The 19,367-nt window shown below is 41.8% G+C and overlaps 1 protein-coding gene across 7 annotated transcripts in view; it reads left to right on the plus strand.

Annotated features, from left to right (window-relative positions):
• The window catches only part of NMI (N-myc and STAT interactor), a 24,121-nt gene extending 7,928 nt beyond the window's left edge, over positions 1-16,193 (plus strand). For 5 of the 7 annotated variants that reach the window (XM_006157638.3, XM_014591284.2, XM_006157635.3 and 2 more), the window contains 6 exons: positions 3,892-3,987; positions 6,783-6,945; positions 10,120-10,226; positions 10,312-10,498; positions 14,162-14,268; positions 15,789-16,189. In XM_006157638.3, the coding sequence (XP_006157700.1) occupies positions 3,892-3,987; positions 6,783-6,945; positions 10,120-10,226; positions 10,312-10,498; positions 14,162-14,268; positions 15,789-15,968 (840 nt within the window). In that variant the 3' untranslated portion in view covers positions 15,969-16,189. Of the gene's footprint in view, positions 1-2,152; positions 2,304-3,891; positions 3,988-6,782; positions 6,946-10,119; positions 10,227-10,311; positions 10,499-14,161; positions 14,269-15,788 lie in introns of those variants that run through there. The other 2 variants (XM_006157637.3, XM_006157639.3) reach the window with 2 other exon arrangements.
• The last annotated feature ends 3,174 nt before the right edge of the window (positions 16,194-19,367 follow it).

The raw sequence follows: 19,367 nt of genomic DNA on the forward strand, positions 1-19,367 counted from the left end.
GAGAGAGGGAGAGAGGGAGAGAGAGAGAGAGAGAGACAGAGAGAGGAAAGCACCCCCTCAGGGGATGGCCATCCTCCAATCCCTTCTCCTAAATTCTCCTCTCAGGATTTTTAGGCATGCACACACATATGCCCAGTGTGTTTTTCAAGCCGCCAGGTCTAGGACTTGAACTGTGCAGTTGGCCAGGTGGGATTCAGTCACTCTAACCACCACAACTCTAGGCTGGCTCAATGTTTTCTGTCTCTTTTATAAGAATATTGAGAATTAAGATACTTGAAATCTTGAAAAATTTTATTGCAGACTCGTTATTGCTGTGCAGCTAAAAATGTAAAGAGAGTTATGATATTCTTTGCTGCTTTAAAAAAGTTATTTCTTCTATGGGGATAAAGGGACAGACACACGGGCAGTCCCCCTGAAGGAGGGTCTTCACACCCAAGTTCGCTCCAGTCTCTCAGCTGGCCTAGATATTGGTGCATGTGCCCAGCGTGCTCACTCAGGGAAGTCCTGGGATGCAAACCCATGACCTTGTCCATGTGGGTCCAGTTGCATTACTGCTGCCCTACCACCTAACCCCCGTTGTTCCATTTTGGGGCTGGGGGTTTCTGTGTCAGTAAATTCATATGTAGGCAGAACATCTTAACCTTTCATTGTGCCATGGACTCCTCTGCCAGACTGGTGAAGCCTGTGAGCCTTTTTCAAGAAAATAAATAGGATTTTAAAAAGTAAGAAGAAAATGCATAGAATTACAAAAGAAACCAATTATATTGCAATATGATTATCAGAATATTAAAAGAGCAAATTTTTGAGATAGTGATATATATCAATATTTTACAGTGTATTGCAAGATCTAGCAGCAAGTTTATTAACTACTATATAAGCCGGGTTAAACACAAATATTTCAACATGTCTGCAACAATCATAATGTTCTATGAAAATATCTGCTTTCTGCTGGTGATTGTCACAGGTGCTGTGAATACTGTTGTAGTTTGTTGTCTGTTCATAAAAGAACTGAGTGGTAAGTTTCCGCTGGAAGTTGTTAGAAATAAACATGTAGTTTTTTCCTACCTGAGTTTGTGCACCCAGAGGAAGGTTTATAAAAACTCCAGGTAAGAACACCTGTGTAGAGAAAGGGTATATTGAAAGCCTTTAAATTCATTTACATTTGGGAAGTAATATAATTAAATATTTAAATCAAAACCTTTGAACATGTTTGCAGTATCAAAATGGTGGTCCTTTAAAATGGAGAAGGGGGGGCCAGCACGTGGCATGGTGGTTAAGGCACTAGACACTCCCACATGGCTGACCACGGTTCTAGTCCCGGACCTGGTGGCTTGCTTTCTCATTTTTCCTCTCTCTCTCTCTCTCTCTCTCTCTGTGTCTCTCTCTGGTTAAATTAAAAAATAAAGGAATGAATAAATTAAAAAAACAAAAGTAGAGACAGGGGACCAGCAAGTGGCGTGGTGGTTTAGGTGCTGGACTCTCACATGGCAGACTGTGGTTCAAGTTTTGGACTGGGCAGCCTGCTTTCTTGGTTAACTCTGTCTCTGTTTCTATCTCTCTCTGGCTCTGTCTGGTAAGTACATGAGCCCTATAGCAAATAAAAATAATAATATATAAAAAATAAATAAAATGGAGTAGGCTATTATGACCGCAATGTGAATTAGGTTGCTTTTTCTGAGAGATTTTTGTTATAGGGTGTGTATGCTCACTGGAGAGACAGAGTGAGAGAGAGAGAGAGAGAGAGAGAGAGCGCAAGCGAGCGGTGGGAAATTACCCCCTGGGTGTGGCTACACTACAATCCCTTCTCCTTCATTCTCCTCTCAGGATCTTGGGCATGCACACACACATGCCTGGTGTGAGTTTTAAGTTGCTAGGTCCAGGACTTGAACCGTGGTCGACTATATGAGAGTCTAGTCACATAAGCATTAATCCATCTGCTGGTCCCGCAAAGGAATGTTAATACCTGTTATTTTCTATATGTTATTGGACTGGAAAGTGAAGGATGTTTAGAACCTGTTTATATATTTATAGATGTAAAAGTTATTTCAGACACAGACTTTGTTTGGATATAAGCCACATGATAATAAAGACTTTAATAAAAGAATCAAAGATATAGCAAAGAGGTGTTTCTTTCCTAAATGATAAAAGTTGTTTTTTCTTTTTTGGATTTACGTATATATGCTATTGTAAAAATTATTTTTTATAATAATTAGGAAATCATGGAAGCTGCTAAAGACAACAAAATCCAAATTCTTCAGGAATACTGGCTATATGAAGAATTAATGACAGATGAACAAAATGAGGTAAAAGGAAAATTACTGGACATTATTAAAAATTGATATAGTAAAACATGTAATTATTTGTCTAATATTTCCTTGAATTTGGAAGACTTTTAAGCTTTAAAATTTTTTCCTTTATGTTATTCAAGTCTTACAAGAATTGTATTTCTAGGGGAACCAGCAGTTAGCGTAATGGCTATGTTGCTGGACTCCCACGTAGTCGACCGCAGTTCGCATCCCGGACCGGTGGCTTAAAACTCACGCCAGGCGCGTGTACGTGCGTGCCCAAGATCCCGAGAGGAGAATGGAGGAGAAGGGATTGCGGCGTGACCATCCCCCCTGGGGGGTGATTTCTCGCTTTCTATCTCTCCGTCTCTGTCTGTCTGGCGAGTGCACGCGCCCTATAGCGAAAACCTCTCAAAAAAAAAAAAAAAAAGAATTATACTTCTAATCTTTCTTCTACTAGGCTTATGACAGTTGCTTTCTTACTCCATCATTTCTTGGATGTGCAATTAGTAGTTAACAGTTGAGTTAACAGGGGGCCAGCAGTTGGCATAATGGCTATGTTGCTGGAGTCCTATGTAGTTGATCTCCGTTCGAGTCCTGGACCCGGTGGCTTAAACTCATCCTGGTCGCGTGTGTGTGTGCGCGCGTGCCCAAGATCCTAGGAGGAGAGTCGAGGAGAAGGGATTGTGACATGGCCATTTTCCCTGGGGAGTGATTTCTTGCTTTCTGTCTCTCTGTCTCTTTCTGGCGAGCGCATGTGCCCTATAGCGAAAACCTCTCCAAAAAAAAAAAAGAGTTTAGTTAACAAATAGCTAGTCAGATCCTGAGAGAACAGAAACCTGGATAGTTTAAAGTTGTTATCCAAAGCTGTATGTCTGGCATAACCAGGCCAGTCAGGGCCATGGGAATCACAACTAATTTACAAAAGAACCTGCCCTGGAGGAACATGCTTGTAATTAAGAGCAATTTGGAAGTCATATTGTAGGAAGGGAGTTTTTAGACACTGATAAGACTTGGAAGATCTGTGTCTTATTCCTTGCTTTTTTCTTTTTCTTTTTTTGGAGAGGTTTTTCGCCAGAAAGACAAAAGAGAGACAGAAACAGAAAGCGAGAAATCACCCCCTGGGAGGATGGCCACACCACAATCCCTTCTCCTCCTCTCCTCTTGGATCTTGGGCACACATGAACATGCGCCTGGTGTGAGTTTAAGCCGCTGGGTCTGGGCTTTAACTCAAGTTTCTGTGACTTTGGTTTAGTGGGAAAGGGAGCGTCCTCGCTCGTGTAATGGAGATCGTAATACCTGGCAATGTTACGAGAGTCAACAGGTGATGATGTAAAATATTCAACCAATGTACTATTCCTGTAGTCATATAGACGAGGACTTCAAAACATTTGTGGAAAAAAGTAAAATAAGAGTCTGCTTTGGTATGAAAATGGTTGAAATCTATGCCTAGTTTTTAAATAACACACATTTACATTTTGAAGACTGTCTAATGTTTTCCTTTGCCTTCCTCAGGATGAAAGATACTTAACATCTTTCATTTATTTAGAAAAATTAGTCCAGGGATTGTTTCATTTTGGGGGGGGGTACCTTTGATATTTTTCAGAGATTAGTTGGTGAACTTGTAAAAGAAAATATTCAGCTAAAGGAGGAGATCCAAAAGCTTGAAGCTGAGTTACAAGGGACCACCAGAGACTTCCAGGTACTCCTTTAATTATTTTTTTTGTGTCATTTTTTTGATAGACATAATCTTTTCAGAAAAAGCCATTACATTATACAGAATTCACTTTTAAAACATTAGTCATGGGACCAGCAAGTGGCTTGTTGGTTGAAGCACTGGCCTCCCACATGGCCAGCCATGGTTCAAATTCTGGACCTGGTGGCCCGAAAATCACAATAGATAAATAGATAAATAAATAAACAAATGGTTCTAAAAAAAATCAAGTGACTTAAAAAACATTACTCACCACAGTACCACATTTGGTAATAGCTGGAATAAAAAACAATCCATGTGGATTTATGAATTCAGTTATAGTCACACAGTTAAATCCTACACTGGGCAGAGAATGAATAGACCATGACTACATGCAAGAACATCGATAATGGGGCCAGTAGATGCCATGGTGGCTAAGGTGCTGGACCCCCACATGGGCAAGTGTGGTTTGAGTCCCAGACCTGATGGCTTGTTTTCTCACTTTCCCTCTCTCTCTCTCTCTGTCTCTTTCTGGTGAGTACATGTGCTCTATAGCAAATTAAAGAAATAATAACAAATAAAATAAAATAAATAATTCTTAAAAACAAAGAACACAGATGAATCTCACAAACATGATGTTGACACCCCCCCCCAAAAAAAAAAATAGGAGAGGGCACACCATCTTCTTCCATTTAAGTAAGTACAAAAGCAAAAAATTCTACTGAAGTTGTAACTTAAGTTGTATCTAAAGACACAGGCTAGGAGCTGGTCCCATGGTGCAGTTGTTAAGAACTGTGCAGAAGAAACTGGATACCATATGGCTGGCCAAGGTTTGACTCCAATCCTGGTGGCTTGAAAAACATGTTAGGTGTGCATGCCAAGGAGTTTAATGGGATAGAAAATTAGGGAAAAAAAGATTGCCATGACAAAGCCCTATTGAAGGGTGCTCCCTCTGCCTTCTCCTATATGAACATGCCTCTGGCATAGAAGAAAAAGTATAGGGGGACCAGCAGGTAGTATACTGGTTATATCGCTGGACTCCCACATGGCCAACTGTGGTTTGAGTCCTGGACCTGGAGGCTTGAAACTCACACTGGGCATGTGTGCATCATGCTCACGATCCCAAGAAGGGAATGGAGGAGAAGGGTTTGTGGTGTGGCCATCCCCCTTGGTGGGGAGATTTCTCGCTTTCTGTTTTTCTCTGTCTCTCTGATGAGTGCATGTGCCTATAGCAAAAATCTCTCTTTTAAAAAAAAAAGAGAAAATATATAGGATAAATATAAGATTAGATCAAATGGTTCACCAAATGTTTCTAATCTCTGTGGTAAAACCTTTCAGTTCAAAATGTAAAGTAACTGGGAACTAGCAGTTAGCGTAATGGCTATGTCGCTGGATTCCCACATACATAGTCGACCGCGGTTTGCGTCCCGGACCCGGTGGCTTAGAACTCACGCTGGGCGCGTGTGCGTGTGTGCCCAAGATCCCGAGAAGAGAATGGAGGAGAAGGGATTGCGGCGTGAACATCCCCCCTGGGGGGTGATTTCTCGCTTTCTGTCTCTATGTCTCTCTCTGTCTGTCTGGCAAGCGCACGCGCCCTATAGCAAAAAAACCTCTCAAAAAAAAAAAAAGTAACCATAGGAAATAGAAATGCAACACTTAACTCATTTGTGCACTTATGAGTAGTTGTGTATGTTTGGTGATCCCATTGAGTTTAAGCAACTAAATGTAACTGTGTAACTTTAACTTTATCCTCTTGTTTATAATTTTTTTTTTTTTTTTGGACCAGCAGTTAGCGTAATGGCTATGTTGCTGGACTCCCATGTAGCAGACTGTGGTTCGAGTCCCGGACCTGGTGGCTTAAACTCACGCCAGGCGCATGTGCATGCGTGCCCAAGATCCTGAGAGGAGAATGGAGGAGAAGGGATTGCCGTGTGGCCAACCCCCCTGGGGGGATAATTTCTCACTTTCTGTCTCTCTCTGTCTTTCTGGTGAGCGCATGTGCCCTATGGCAAAAACCTCTCCAAAGAAAAAAAGTATCCTTTTTTTTCCCTAAGAGATTTTTGCTATTGGGTGTATGCACTTGCTAGAGAGACAGACAGAGACAGAAAACAAGAAATCACCTCCTCCCAGGGAGTATGGCCATGCCCCATCCCTTCTCCTCCATCTCTCAGAATTTTGAGCACACATGCTCCAAGTAAATTTCAAGCCTCCAGGTCCAGGACTCAAACCATGGTTGGCCATGTGGGAGTCCAGCAATGTAACCATTACATATCTGCTGGTCTCTGTTACAATTCTTGTTGATGGTGTTCCTTCTTCTTTTTCTTTCTTTTTTTTTTTTTTTTTGTAGATGAAACTGTCTGGGCTTGCCATAAAAACAACTATAGTATGTCCAATTCTATATTGCATTATTTTTGGGAGTAAAATAAATCATACTGTCTAATGATTCTTTTATGAGATAGTCTATTATTGGTAGTCATTTAAAAGTACTTATCCACATGAATGGTGTAAGCTTTAGAATTGAGTACCATACCATACAATGTCAACAAGTTTAAGAATTGAGTAGAAAGTGTGAGAGGATTATGTACTTATAATTTCATCTGTAAAATGATATTAAAAGATCAGCATTCCCATACATAATGGGAAGAAGGAATTATGAAAAACATTAAATATGACCACACTCAATATTTTATGAGGTTCTAAAATCAGTGTAGAATGAATTATTGGATGGTCCAATCACATTATTATGAAAAGTACTTAAGTTATTTCTTGTCTTGATTTTAATCAAACATTTTTGTTTGGATTAGATTAAAGAGGATATTCCTGAAACAGAGATAAAATTTGCGTCATTAGAGAATCCAGAGAATGACAGCCAATTTTCAAATATCTCCTATTCATTTCAAGTAAGCTCTCAAGTTCCTTATGAGCTGCAAAAAGGACAAGCACTTATCACCTTTGAAAAGGAAGAAGGTATGACTAATATCAAAACATTTGACCATCAGGACCTGTGTGATGGTTGGGGTGCTGGACTCTGGTGAACACATGTGCCCTATAGTAAATTAAAAATTGACAATAAAAATAAATAAAATTAAGATAAAGAATTCTTTAAAGACACATTAAAAAATTTGACCATGTTACCTTAGACTTTCAAAATTTGTTCATAGATATTTGGCTATTGCTTTACAATTTTTCACATGTATTACTGAGTTTTTTTTTTTTTTTTTTTTTTTTATGGGCGCGTGCGCACGCGCCAGAAGCAACAACAGCAAGAAATCACTCCCCCGGGGGGATGGCCATTCCACAATCCCTTCTCCTCCATTTTCCTCTTGGGTTCTTGGGCACGCACGCACACACACCTGGCATGAGTTTAAGCCAACGGGTCTGGGACTTGAACCATGGCCGACTACATGAGAGTCTAGCGACATAGCCATTACACCAACTGCTGGTCCTGCCTGAGTTTTTAACTGTCAAAGAGGATGTGTACTCCCCAGAGAGAGAGAAAGAGTGAGAAGGAGATGTTAATGAGGATTTAGGGGGCAGGGTTTCTGCACAATTACCTGGAAACGTTAGGAGCCGGATTCTCTTTAGACAATGCTAAGTTACTGCTTCCACCAATGACATGGTTCTGGAGAAGTTCCTGTCTCCTGAGACCATTTCAGTTTAACCAAAGGGAGTTGGCTTTTGACTGTCAGAGTCACAGAAGTTTGAAACACCAGCAGTCCCTGTCAGCTGCGTCAGATCACCAGATGTTAGGGGACTTGAAGGGAGTGGAGGGAACGAGTCATCTGAGTATTACTTCATTGATATTTTTTGTTATGTTGTCTGTGTCATTAGCAAAAAAACCCTTCCAAGTTATAGTCATATTGTGGTACAGTGAGTCTGAATTCCCATAAGACAACGCCCTGTCTTCTAGCTCTGTTTCTCTTCCTCCAGCTGTGCTATGCTATCTGGTTGTCAAAAACACATGTGAAGTTTCTAAGACCAAGAGGGAAACATCTTTTATCTTCATAATAAATAACAGCAGCTCCAAATATTAATCTAATGTTACACCATTAGGAATAAACACCCAGCCATATACATTTTAAACTGATATATAGTTGCTCTTTGGAGTTCTAATGACTTTTGGCATAATTATATTATGAAGCCTCTCCATTCTGTGTGTATAAATTAGACTTGACAGTTTTGTGATCAGTATAGCAGGGCTAGCGCATTTGTAAAGAAGGATCTCAAGGGCATTTTTGCAGAAGTGGAATTCATCATCAATTATGGCCAAAAAAAAAATCACAGAACTCACTCTTTTTTTTTTTTTGGAGAGGTTTTCACTATAGGGCGCATGCACTCGCCAGACAGAGAAAGACATAGAGACAGAAATAGAGAAATCACCCCCCAGGGGGGATGGTCACGCTGCAATCCCTTCTCCTCCATTCTCCTCTCGGGATCTTGAGCACACACGCACACGTGCCTGGCATGAGTTTTAATCCACCGGGTCTGGGACGCGAACCGTGGTCGACTACGTGGGAGTCCAGCGACATAGCCATTACGCTAACTGCTGGTTCCCTGAACTCACTCTTTGATATCAAGGCGATGTCGTCTTTAATACATAATCCTTAGGAAGATAGAGATAAAAATGGTTATTTCTTTGGTGCTACATATGGAGGAGCGACACATGATAAAGTTGAGTAAAATTAGGATTAATTGTAGAAGTTACACTGACACATGAAAAATCTCCCAGTTTACTCAAGATGGGAAAATGTCTGGCTATGCATTAATGTGCCAGGGGAATTCTGGTAATGCTGTTAACAGTGGGAAGAAAGGGGTGTGGCTGGACTGAAGTCATAGATAAATTATTAGAGGATTATGAAGCTTTTTTTTTTTTTTTTTTTTTTTTTTAAAGAATAAAAGGATTTCCCTGCTATGTGGGGGCCGGCAGATGGCATGGTGGTTAGGGTCACTGGACTCCCATGTGACTGACCTCGGTTTGAGTCCTGGACCTGCGGCTTGCTTTCTCACTTTCTCTCTTTCTCTGTCTTTCTCTGGTCAAATTTAAAAAATAAGTAAATAAATAAAGTTAAATAAAATAATTCTTATTAAGAAAAGGATAAAGTTTAGTCATTTGAGGTTAAAAGGAGAGAGAGAACCCTCAAAAGGGTTACGACACTGTGATCCATCCCCGCCCCAGCCAGCCTGGGGTCCCAGGCACACATGTGCCTGCTGTGCTCAGAGAGCTCTCCAAATGTGAATCCAGAACCCTCCTATGTGGGCGAACCCCTCAGAGCATCCTGCTTTACCTTTGCCCCATTGTCCAGTCCCTAGTGAGAATTCTGTACTCTCATTTTATTTTCCAAAAAAAAAGAAATTTCACTATAGGGCATGTGCACTGGCCAGAAACACAGAAAGAGACAGAGAAACAGAAATCAACACCCAGGGGGGATGGCCATCCCACAATCCTTTCTTCTCTATTCTACTCTCGGGATCTTGGGCACGCATGCACATGCGCCTGGTGTGAGTTTTAAGCCACCGGGTCTGGGACTTGAACTGCGGTCGACTACGTGGGAGTCCAGCGACATACCCATTACACCAACTGCTGGTCCCCTGCAGTCTAATGTTTGCTGATGTATTTTAATAAAACATTTATTTATGTATGTATGTATTTGTCATGATTTTTAAGCCATCCAGTCTGGAACTTGAACCATGGCTGGCTATGTGAGAATCTAGCACCTTACCCTCTATGCCACTTGCTGGCCTCTAGTTGTTGTGTGTGTTTTGAAAGTTATTTATTTTATGAATTATTATTGTTATTATTAAAGGTTGCTTTAGGGCATGTGTGTTCACCAGAGAGAGACAGGGAGGGAGAGAGAGAGAGAAAGCAAGCTACCAGGTCCAGGACTTAAACTGCAGTTGGCCATGTGAGAGTCCAGTGCCTAAACCACCATGCCACTTGCTGGCCCTGCTGATGTATTTTGACATCAGTATATCCTACTTTGGTGGCAAGACCATTATCCCTTGGAAATCTCAAAAAAATTTAGAAATTAGAACCTTGAAAATTAAAGAAAATTAAAAATATTCAGGATAATTTATTCTTAAATCAAATGCATAAGAATTTCCTAAAATCCTGGCGATAAAGGCTTCTCAAATTTTTTTCAGTTGCACAGAATGTGATAAGAATGAGGACACATCAGGTGAAGATAGAAGATGTCAAGGTGGAGGTCCTGGCTAGCCCGGTTCCGTTACACTCAGGAGTCAGATTCCAGGTAATGTGGTGGCGAGAGCTTTTCAGACTTGTTACACAGGAGCACTTTCCTCACCTCTATTTCTGAATTCAAAATGACTTTCCAGGTTCATGTGGAAGTTTCTAAAGTGAAGATCAATGTTACTGAAATTCCTGATGAATTGCCTGAAGATCAGATGAGAGACAAGTTAGAACTGAGCTTTTGTAAGTCCCGGAGTGGAGGTGGAGAGGTGGAATATGTGGATTATGATAAGCAGTCTGGAAGCGCTGTCATCACGTTTGTGGAGACTGGAGGTACTTACCCATTAGGGAAGTTGACACATGCTCTAACATTTCAACTATGCGTTGCCATTTCTGAAATCCCTATTTTACTTTGGCTTGAGATTTATTAAGATGATAATTGGGAATTTTTATTAACCTAGAATATGACAGAGTCCAGAAAATGATTTACAAGAGTGCTACTAAAATAATATTACTACAAATAATATTTTTGTTATTTGCAGCAATACAAATAATGGGGATCAGCAGATGGTGTAATGGTTATGTCGCTGGACTCCCATGTAGTTGATGACCTGCAGGTTGAGTCCTGGACCCAGCGGCTTAAAAACTCATGCCAGGCATGTGTGCGTGCATGCCCAAAACCCCTAGAGGAGAATGGAGGAGGAGGGATGTGTCATGGTCATCACTCCTGGGAGGTGATTTCTCACTTTCTGTCTCTCTGTTTCTCCCTCTGGTGAGCACACGTGCCCTATAGCAAAAATCTACAAAAAGAACATAAATCTTACCTGCACACGATGCAATTGTCATGTGCCAAGCATGGTGCCAGGTGTCTACACATTGGGCTGTAGGAAAAGTCATGATGTATTTTAGCATAGAAAAACAGAAAAAAACTTCATGGCTTTTCTGACAAGCCAATAGTTACCTCCTCTGATCCTCAGAGGAATAACTTGCTTGAGATCACATAGCAGGGGCTGGCTCCACAGGGCAGGGTGACTTGCTGCCTAGGAGAAGTCGGATCCTACTTGATGACCACGGTACAGATCCCTGCCTGGGTCCACCTGGGACACATGACCCCAGTGTGAATGCCCAAGATCTGACAGTCCAGAATACTAGAGGAAGGGATGGTGGCCTGACCAGGCCCTGTGGAGGGCTCCAATTTCTCCGCATCCCTGGCAGCAAGGATCTATACTCGTAACAGTTGCACATGTTACTGCTCCCAAGCGAACTAAGGAGAGGGGTTAGTTATTGGACATTCTCAAAATCCCTCCCTCCCTCCCTTTGCTCCTTTCTTTCATTGCCAGAGGACACATGTGCTTGTCAGAGAAAGAGAGAGGGAGAGACAGAGCGTGCACCCTCAGTGAGGCATGGTCATGCCACAATCCCGTCTCCCATTTCCTTCCCATCAGGGTTTTGGGCATGCACATGTCCTTACCCTGTTTTTCTGGGGTCAGGATTCAAATCACTGTGGTAGCTAGTGTGGGATCTGGGTTTCAATGCACAGTGCTAAACCACTGCCTTATGAGGCTGGCCAAAAATATTTTTTGTTTTGTTATGTTTAGTATTGCTATAGAGTGTGTGTGCTCTCTAGAGAGAGACAGAAAGAAAAAGAAAGTGAGCAATCACCCCCCAGGAGGATGGCCATGCTGCAAACCCTTCTCTATTCTTCTCTTAGGATTTGGGGCACATGCACATTCACTGGCGTGATTTTCAAGCCTTTGGGTCTAGGACTTGAACTATGCAGGTGGCCATGGGGATCCAGCCACTTTAACCTCCATGCCATCTACTGGCCCCAAGAACTACTTCTTGACACACTGTATTTCTCTTCTCTAGGAGGAAAAAAAATTGCTACTAAACATAAAACAGACTATTCTTTTGGGAGAGGTTTTTTTTGCTATAGGGCACATGCGCTCGCCAGACAGATAGAGACAGAAAGTGAGAAATCATCCTCCAGGGGGGATGTTCATGCCACAATCCCTTCTCCTCCATTCTCCTCTCGGGATCTTGGGCACGCACGCACACGTGCCCGGCGTGAGTTTTAAGCCACCGGGTCCGGGACGCGAACCGCGGTCAACCCCGTGGGAGTCCAGCGACATAGCCATTACACTAACTGCTGGTTCCCTATTCTTTGTGTTGGAGAAAACCAATAAATTTTCATTATTTAATGAAACTTCATAGATGATATTTAATCCCCCGACCCTGCCTAACTCCTTCCTACCTTCAAGTTAACATCATTATTTCAGTTTACTGAATAGAATGTGCTAGTTACAGGACAATCAAGAAATATGCTAAATGTGATTGTGTGTGTGTGTGTGTGTATGTATGTATATAAATTGTCAATACATGGGTCCTTCAAAAAGTTTGTAGAAAACACATATTAAAAAAGCATGGTTTTCAAAAAATTTTTTATACTGAAATTAACTCATACTTTAATTTCACTTTTTCACAGACTTTTTGAAGACCTCTCACTTGTTGTGAAATTAATAATTTTTTTTTTTTTTTTTTTTTTTTTTTAGGTTTTTGCCATAGGGCGCATGTGCTCACCAGAGAGGAGAGAAACAAAGAGAGGAGAAGTGAGAAATCCGCCCCCCCCCAGGGAGTATGGCCATGCCGCAATCCCTACTCCTCCATTCTTTTCTTGGATTTTCGCTCACATACTCACACATGCCTGGAGTGATTTGCAAGCCACAGGCTCTAGCACTCAAACCATGGTCAGATATGTGGGAATTCAGCTACCTTAACCACCGTGCACCTGCTGGCCCTATATTTAGTGTTCTAATCATGCTTTTCACGTGTACTTTTTAAGAAATGGGTGCACCACTCTGGCCATGTTAGGATGAGTGGAAATTTTCTGCAAATGACTATTATGTATATACATATACACTTTGTTCCGCCTAGGCCTTAAAAAAACCAATTATTTAACTTTATTTATTCATTCATTTATTGTTATTTTTTAAATTTGACCTGAGAGAGACAGAGAGAGGGAGAGAGCAAGAAAGCAAGCCACCAGGTCTCTGGGACTCAAACAGTGGTTGGCCACATGGAAGTGTCCAGCACGGTAACCACCATGCCACCTGCTGATCTCCTTCCCCCACCCCCTGCCTTTTTTGCCATAAGGTGTATGCAGTCACTGGAGAGATAGAGAGAGAGATGGACAGAGGGAAAGTGAGAAATTACACACATACCTCCCCGGGGAATGATCAAGCTACAATCCCTTCTTCATTCTCCTCCTAGGATTTTGGGCATGCATACACACATGCCTGGCCTGATTTTCAAGCTGCTGGGTCTGGGACTTAAACTGTGGTTGATCATGTGGGAGTCCAGTGCACTAACCAACACATCACTTGTTGGCCCCAGATTATATTTTAAGTAGCTCCAGGTAACTGTCTGAGGACACGGCAGCCTTCTGTGCATGGATTGACTGTGGTAGCTTATTTAACACAGAAGGGATAATTCGAGCCTCACTGTTGTTTGGTCTTGTATTTTAAAATTATGTGCTTTAAGGTCTTCACAGTAAACTGTAGAGTTTCTTAAAAATTAGTTACTCAATTCAGTGTTTGCTGTAATAGCATTCTGTTTGCACAAAGTTTTAATGTAGGTTAAAAGTGTTTATAATATAGAGCCAGCAGGGGGTGTGGAAGTTAAGGTGCTCGATCCCACATGACCAACTGCACAGTTTGAGTCCTGGTCTTAGTGACTTGAAAAATACACTGGGTGTATCTGTGTATGTGGGTGCCCACCAAAATCCTAGGAGAAGAGTGGAGGGAAAGGGGTGGCGGCATGGCCATTTTCCCCAGGAGGTGATTTCTCACTTTTCTTCTCTCTCTCTGTCTCTCTCTAGTGAGCACCCATGCCTAATAACAAAAAACTAGAAAACAAAACAGCAACAAAAATCCAAACTTTAAAAAAATGTTAACTATATGGAAAGCTGAAAAACTATTTTTTTAAATTTACTTTTAGTTGCTGACAGGATTTTGAAAAAGAAAGTCTATCCTCTTTATATAAACCGGAGCTGCCATAGTGTCACCGTTTCTCCACATATTGAAACACACTTGAAAAAGTTTCAGGTAAAGTCACCTCTTTTCTTTCTTCTTGGGAACTCACTGTCCAACCACATCACAAACAATAAAGAAAATGTGAGTCTGATACTATTTGACTCTTACCAGCAAGGGATGTCCAAACAGTTTCTTCCAGGGGCTGTGAAGTAGGCAGCAGTAATGCAGCATTCTATGAGGCCAGCCCATACGGGAAGGTTCTAGGTTCATGTCCTGAAACCTGAGAACTCTGGGCATGTACAGCATCCAGGGCTGGCTGTGGGGGTGCCTGTCTCTCTCTCCATCTCTCTCTCATGGAAGAAAGAAATGGAAAAAAATAGTTTTTTAAAATTTTTGTTTGGTACAGAATAAATTTGTTTTAGTGTTTTAATGCAAAACTGTTTATTATATCCTTTTTTTTTAACTGAAATTACTCAGATAATGACATAATCTTTATTTGTATATGTGGAGACATAGCTACGTTTTCTCTCATGTGTCAGTTACCATCGGGCCTGAGAGAATTCTTCCTGCTCTTTTGCTCTGCGTCATTATCTCTGCCCCGGCTGCCTTTCCCTGTCCCTTCTGGTATCACCTGGTACCATCATCTACCAGTTCACAAGCCTGAAAGCTAGAACTCTTACTTACTCCATTTTGCTTCACTTTTATCATGTATTTGGTACTAGACCTGGTCAGTTCCACCTCTGGTTACCTCTTTAACTGGACTTTTTGTCCCTGGAACTGTCTTCTCTTACTCTCTTCTCTCTTCTTTTTTTTTTCTTCTTTAGATTTTAGTTGTAGGGCACCTGTGCTTGCTGGAAAGGAGGGAGATTGAGATTCAGAGAGAGGGAAAATGAAAAGTCATCTCCCAGGGGGGATGGCCACACCACACTCCCTTCTCCTCTCAAGATTTTGGGCTCACATGCACACGTGCCTGGCGTGATTTTTCAAACTGCTGGGTTCGAGACTTGAACTGTGGTCAGCCATGTGGGAATCTAGCACCTTAACCACTATGCCACCTCCTGACCCCCTCTATTCTCTTTTTTAAACATTTTTTTCTTTATTCATGATAGAGTGCACACACACACATGAGAGAGAGAGAGAGAGAGGAGAGAAAGAGGAGAGAGAGAGGAGAGAGAGAAGAGAGAGTGCTAAGCACGTCCCACAGAATCTGGTCACATTGCAATCCCCCTCCCTTTAGTCCTGCTGGACTGATCTTGGGCACCTAACATGTGCCTGGCATGTTCTGGGCTGCCTGGGCTAGGGATCTGAACTGCAGTCACCATGTGGGATCCAGCTTCTTGTGAGTAATGCATTACCACTGCCCCAGAGAACCAGCCAGCCCTCTACTTCCTATAATGCCACCAGAATTATCTTTCTGAACCTCAGAAAGATAAAATTACGTACTTTAGTTTCTTATTCTCTTGCTTGAAAGATCTTTTTAAGGCTGCCTCTCCTAAAATAAAATCCAAAAGACTAAGCAGAGTGCAGGATGATAAAGTTTCATATTGCTAAGCTTTTGGAAGTTTTCCTCTTTATTGTCTCTTCTTTCCTAGGTATTTTCAGCAACATCTAAGAGAACAGTGCTCCTGACTGGAATAGAAAACCTTCATGTGGATGAAGAAGTTGTAGAGGATCTGATCAGCATTCATTTTCAGCGGGAGAAGAATGGAGGTGGAGAAGTAGACGTGGTCAAGTGCTCTCTGGGGTGCTCTCAGTTAGCATATTTTGAATAGACAGATGGCATCATATGAAAACGATAGCTTCTCAGTCAAAATTGCTGCAGCTCTTCAGTAAAAATGAATATCCTTTTCCCTAAAAAATAAAAACGAATTCTTCGGTGTCCATTTATTCCTAGACACAAAATGTATTTTCATGATTCTGAATTCTTTGTTTCAAACCATGCTGTGTACACATGCAATCTGTGCACTATATTAAAAACAGTTTTGTTCATAAATTCAGTGGATTGGCGCCATGTCTGTTGAAATCACATCTCTGTGATCCAGCTGTCTCCTACCTATGTTGGCTCGTCCTGTCCCGGTAATTTCCAGTTACGATCAGCAGTTGGTGATTTCTGTAGATTTCACTGACGGTCGAAGGGACTTCAGGAACCTAGTCCCACTCTGCCCAGCACTTCACTGCACAGCTCCAAAGGTTTTCAGAGCCGATTGTGGTCTTTTTCCTGAACTTTCCTTCCTCCAGAGTTCTATGTGTTCCCTGATTCCTTCCAAACCATTCCCTCTTCAAGTAGATCTTGGAAAGATGAGCTTTTTCTTATGCGTTTATAACAGAAAGAGTTGGTAGAGGGGACTGAAAACCTGGGAATAAAGTTAGTGACTCATCACTCCTCATGCTAGATACTGAGGAATGTCCTAATATACCTGCCCTCCAGGGACTTAAAGTTAAGCCAGAGACAGACCCAGTTATTTGAATTCCTGTTTTGTTCTTGTTCTTGTTCTTTTTTTTAAAATTGGATCATCAAGAAAGTCATGATGCATTTTTGCATAGAAGAACATAGAACTATGCATCATGACTTTCCTGACAACCGAATAAATTCACGATGGAGCACATATACGTACGAGAGAGATAGAGAGAGAGAGAGAGACCTCCACAGGGCTTACTCAAACCACAGTTACTTTTCCAGTCCTCAGGCCCTCAGGCATGCATGCATCTGGCATGTTTTCTGGCTGACTCTTCTGGAGACTTGAACCATAGTCAGTGCATGGCTTCCAGCTCCATAGCCTGGTATGCTACTTATGGCTCCACAGAGACATCCTACTGGGTTTATTTATTTATTTATTTTGAGAGGTTTTTGCTACAGGGCGTGTGCGCTCGCCAGAAAGACAGAGACAGACAGAAAGCGAGAAATCACCCCCCAGAGGGGATGGCCACACCGCAATCCCTTCTTCTCCATTCTCCTCTTGGGATCTTGGGCACGCACGCACGCACACACATCTGGCGTGAGTTTTAAGTCACTGGGTCCAGGATGCGAACCGCGGTCGACTACGTGGGAGTCCAGCGACATAGCCATTACGCTAACTGCTGGTCCCCATCCTACTGTTTTTTAACTTGAAGAAACGTTAATGATAAAATTTAAGGTTTCTATTCAGAGAAAGTAAAATTATTTTTGGAACCTCTGGACAGCTTTTACTCTGACATGATATGTTTCATGAAGAGCCTTCAGCAGAAGTAAATTCATATTAAAATCCTGGCAGAAATGACTTGCTTTTAGAAAAGGTTTTAAACCTTAACTTGTTTGCTGTAGTTGGCTATCTACCAGCTGCAACAAACAAAGGAAAAAACTTGGTTTTTGCTTCAGATATTTTATTTACATTTTTAGTTTTTGCTATAGGGCACATGCGCTTGCCTGAGAGAAATTGGAAGTAAGAAACCCCTCCAGGGGGTTGTGTGATTTTCTTTCTCTCTTTCTCTCTCTCTCTCTTTTTGAAGTTCTTGTCCTAGAGCACCTGCCCTTGCTGGAGAGAAGCAGAGACAGTGAGAGGGAAAGTGAGAAATCACTGTCCAGAGAGGATGACCATGCCACAGTCCCTTCTCCTCTAGTCTCCTCCTGGCATTTTGGGCATGCCCACACATGTGCCCAGTGTGATTTTCAAGCTGCAGGGTCCAGGACTAGCACCACTGTTGGCTATGTGGAAATCCAGCACTTTAACCACCGTGCTACCTGCTGGCCCTTGGTATTTTATCTTTTCGGTCTTAAAGTTATTATGTTACCACCAGAAGTGCTCATTATTCTCACATTTGTCTTCAGAATAGGAGATGATGCCTATAAACTGTACAGTTCTTAATACATCTTCGTATCTACCATAAAAAAAAAACTCTCGGGAACCAGCAGTTAGCGTAATGGCTATGTCGCTGGACTCCCACGTAGTCGACCGCGGTTCGTGTCCCAGACCCGGTGGCTTAAACTCACGCCAGGCGCGTGTGCGTGCGTGCCCAAGATCCCGAGAGGAGAATGGAGGAGAAGGGATTGTGGCGTGACCATCCCCCCTGGGGGGTGATTTCTCGCTTTCTGTCTCTATGTCTCTCTCTGTCTGTCTGGCGAGCGCACGCGCCCTACAGTGAAAATCTCTCTCTCAAAAAAAAAAACCTCTCATGTCTGTTGTTCCTTGGAAATAATAAGACTATGTAAACCTCAGAAATGTTAGGAAGAGAAACAGGACCTTTTAAATGCTACAGCCTTCCTAGTACAAAGGGTATAATTTATAGTCTGCGACAGACGGCCCTCAGGAAGAATGATTTTTTAATATTTAAGACAAAGTTGGAGACATTCAGTTTTGTTTGTTTTAAGGGTCTTCTTTAGGCAGTAAAATTGATAAGTTTCATTCAATTCTAAGTTTTCAAGATAGTTGCTTTAATTGTGTTGATAATGACAGCGATAACTGAGTCTAGGTAATTTATAAAAAAACAAAGGTGTATTTAGTTCATGGTTTAGGAGGTTCCAGGTAGAGGGGCTGCATCCGGTGAGGGTCTTCTCGACATAGTGAAGGGCGGGGTGTAGCCGAAGCAGACAAGCAGGCCTGTGTCTGTGTGTCTCGTGTCTTCCTCGTCTCCTTGTAAACCATGAGCAAGTACCAAGTCATTGGGGCCCCACCCTGATGACCTTAATTCTGTCACTTCCCAAAGACCCCCCACTTCTCAACACCACAGTTGAGTGAAATGTTTACCCTCCTAATCTCGTCACAACCAAATTTCAGGACACGAATTTTTGGGAGATACAGTGAAACCATAGCAATGGTTTTGGATAAATATTACTTATCTTTCTTTCTTGGGAATGAGAAGTGTTGTTTCTTCCAACTCTATGAGTTGGAAGTCCATATTTTGGACTTTTTTTTTTAACTCTCTCATTCCTTCTTTTAAACTGGTGAATTCATTTCTAAGTGCATTTATTTTTGATTTTTAGTATTAGTTTGTCAGATGCACCAAATAACAGCAGACATATGTTTCTGATTTTCTGTTTTCCACTTTCTTCTTTAAACTACAAATTAATTAGGTGTATTGGTCTCCTAGACTCCCAAAATATTTAGACAAGAAGCCATTTTAAAGCTGAGGTGTGTCCTGGTGTGTTCAGGGAAGCCATGCTTTGCATTTTAAAAAGTGTTCCTCTCGTTTGGTAG

Source organism: Tupaia chinensis, unplaced genomic scaffold, assembly GCF_000334495.1.
Source record: "Tupaia chinensis unplaced genomic scaffold, TupChi_1.0 Scaffold000549_1, whole genome shotgun sequence".
NCBI classification, from domain to species: Eukaryota; Metazoa; Chordata; class Mammalia; order Scandentia; family Tupaiidae; genus Tupaia; species Tupaia belangeri.